Consider the following 2,566-nt stretch of genomic DNA (forward strand, 5'->3'; position numbering starts at 1 on the left):
TTATGTACTATTTATTAAATAATTTAATTTAATTTAAACTAAACAATTGATATTAAAATAATAATAATAAATCTGTCACAAAGACCTTTTCATTGGTATGAATAATTTGGAGTTTTGATGTTTTATCATTGCATTTATTTTGTTTTTAGCTAAGAGTATTACTTTGACAGAGTTACTTGCAATCTTCACATTTGTTTTTTTACACAATTCAGATGACTGTTTGTTTTCTTGAAAATTTTATAATTAATATCAAAGTTTGTTTCTAAAATAGTTTATATTCTTTTAACAGCATTTTCAGATGTACTCTAACAAAAATTCCAGAGACTCATTCACTGCTTCAAAAATCTCGATTACCCTTTGGAATCCTCATTCATCCTTTCAGAGACCTTAATGTAAGTAATTATTGAATATTCATAATGAAACAACAGTTCAGTATTTTATACAGACTTCTTTCGACAAAAAATATTGTTACAGTAATATTAATTTGGCGAAGTATAATTTTTTTCAAACTTTCTGATAATTTACAAATTGGAAAATTTTAACTGACCACTTTCACTTTTTTATTTCAGTTCCATTCAGAATCATATCCCTCCTGGGTTTTTCTCTATGTATGGATTGAATGGTTTGGCTTTTATGTCTCAAAATAGTGGAAGGGGTGGTGTATTTCTCCCATTATAGCATTAATTTTTTTAAGTCTGGCATTGGTGGTTTCCTTTGGCTGTCTTCAAAATAAACATGGGCCTGGAAGAGTTGTATATCAGCGATATAATCTGATTTTTGTTGTTATAATGATGCTCGTATTCCTTTTTTTTAACAAACAAGTACTGTTGCATTTAAATAGTGCTTTATTCTCAGACTTTTATAATAATTTGAGATTTCCATTTAGGTAAGGTTAACTTTTGGTCTTTGTTGCTAGTTTTCCATCTCATGTACTACATCCTCATTGAAAACAGTACTTTTCACTCAATTTCTTGTAGTTTCAGTGTTTGGTGAGGACTCAACTTTGTTCATGGATATATATCTATCCGTTATCTCTCTGTTTAGAAGTTTTCTTTTTTATCTTATGATCTTTGTATACAACTTTAATTTCATGTGCAATAGTGTTTATGGTGAATAAACCTCGTAGGGAAGGATAAGCTTGTGCAGCTTACCTCTTCTGAAATATGAACATTTATCTGTGTTATCTGAAGAAGGGAAGGATCATTTAATTTGATTGACACCAGGATTAAGTGTAATTTCTGTAGAAATTTGAATCTGGCCTCCCCCATTGAGTCAGTTGACTGCTCAATAATGGCTAATCAATTGGGCACATCCATTTGACTTCTTTTGTATCTGGTGTCATGTGATTGGGCATAGTGTTTCTTCAAAACATTGACATAGATATATGAACCTTTGTAGAACTCTTTTTGTTTGTGAGGTCAGTGGACTGTGCATTTCACTATAACCTCATGGATGTTTTAACCTTCAAAATCTTGAGCAAGACTTTGAAGATGCCCCAAACCAAAGACTATACTCATGTTTTTTCATCACCTTATTTTAACAACCACAAGTGCCTTCATTCTCTATCTTCCATTCCATACCTGACACATCTATGTGGAAAATATTATCTTTCTTTGCCCAGAGGGGCTTGCAAACTATACTAGCCAAAACATGTGAGCCTAAAGACAGAGAGTTTCTTTTACTTTCATCAAAGTTACCCCATAATGCCTTAAGTTCCTCAAGAGGAGAAAATTCTTTCCAAGTTAAAATATCCTATGCAGCTATATACTTCCAAACCATTTAGATTTTTCATGAATCCTGTCAATATTCTATCTGTAATGGTAAGAGTATTGACTGTAATGTTGAGCCATTATGTATTATCTGTAATGGTTCACACTCTGTAGGATATGTGACTTACAGTTTAAGCGTTATTATTTAGTTTTATTTGGTGACATAATATTTAATGATTGTTTTGTTTTCATGACAAGAGTGTTGAAGATTGATTGTTTTAGAAGTGTTAGTTGTGACAAACTTCGCTACGTAACTCTGTAAGAGTCATACTTTGTGTTTGCAATTACATTGATTAGGCTTTATTAATATTGTTGACATCACGTTACTCGAATCATCAGTGTTTTTCTTGTTATCTTAACTGATTATTGTTCCATTTTAGTGTCGCATAGTTATATATAGGTTACCAAGTGAGTACAAATAAAAAAGAGAAGAAAGTAGAGAAAAGTTAAGTGAGAAATAATTAGACAGATCTAGACTGAGTGACTGGTAGTTTAGCCATAACAGGTGATACTTTAAAGTGAGTTTGATAGAGATAAGGAGAATAGCCTGTCTTGTCAAAGGGTGTTCTAAAGTAATTGAACCTGTCTTTGTGGACTTTGATGAAAAGGATACAATTATTTAATGCTTTGGATATAATTTTGGAAACATAAGTGAATTATTTACTGATACTATTATGATAAGAGTAGAGAAAAATAATTTGTCTTGTCAATTGGATTATAAAGTAATTGAATCAGCCTTAGCAGATTTTGACAAGAAAAGAGAATTATTTAGATATCCTATAGTGTAAAGAATTTTT

General features: G+C 30.9%; 1 protein-coding gene across 1 annotated transcript in view; it reads left to right on the forward strand.

Annotated features, from left to right (window-relative positions):
• Nucleotides 1-2,566, forward strand: part of LOC106464527 (protein transport protein Sec24A-like) — a 64,405-nt gene that overhangs the window by 28,243 nt on the left and 33,596 nt on the right. Inside the window, 1 exon segment of the mRNA XM_022392258.1 lies at nt 290-392. Coding sequence (XP_022247966.1) covers nt 290-392 — 103 coding nt within the window.

This window comes from Limulus polyphemus, unplaced genomic scaffold (genome assembly GCF_000517525.1).
Source record: "Limulus polyphemus unplaced genomic scaffold, Limulus_polyphemus-2.1.2 Scaffold1676, whole genome shotgun sequence".
Lineage (NCBI taxonomy): Eukaryota > Metazoa > Arthropoda > Merostomata > Xiphosura > Limulidae > Limulus > Limulus polyphemus.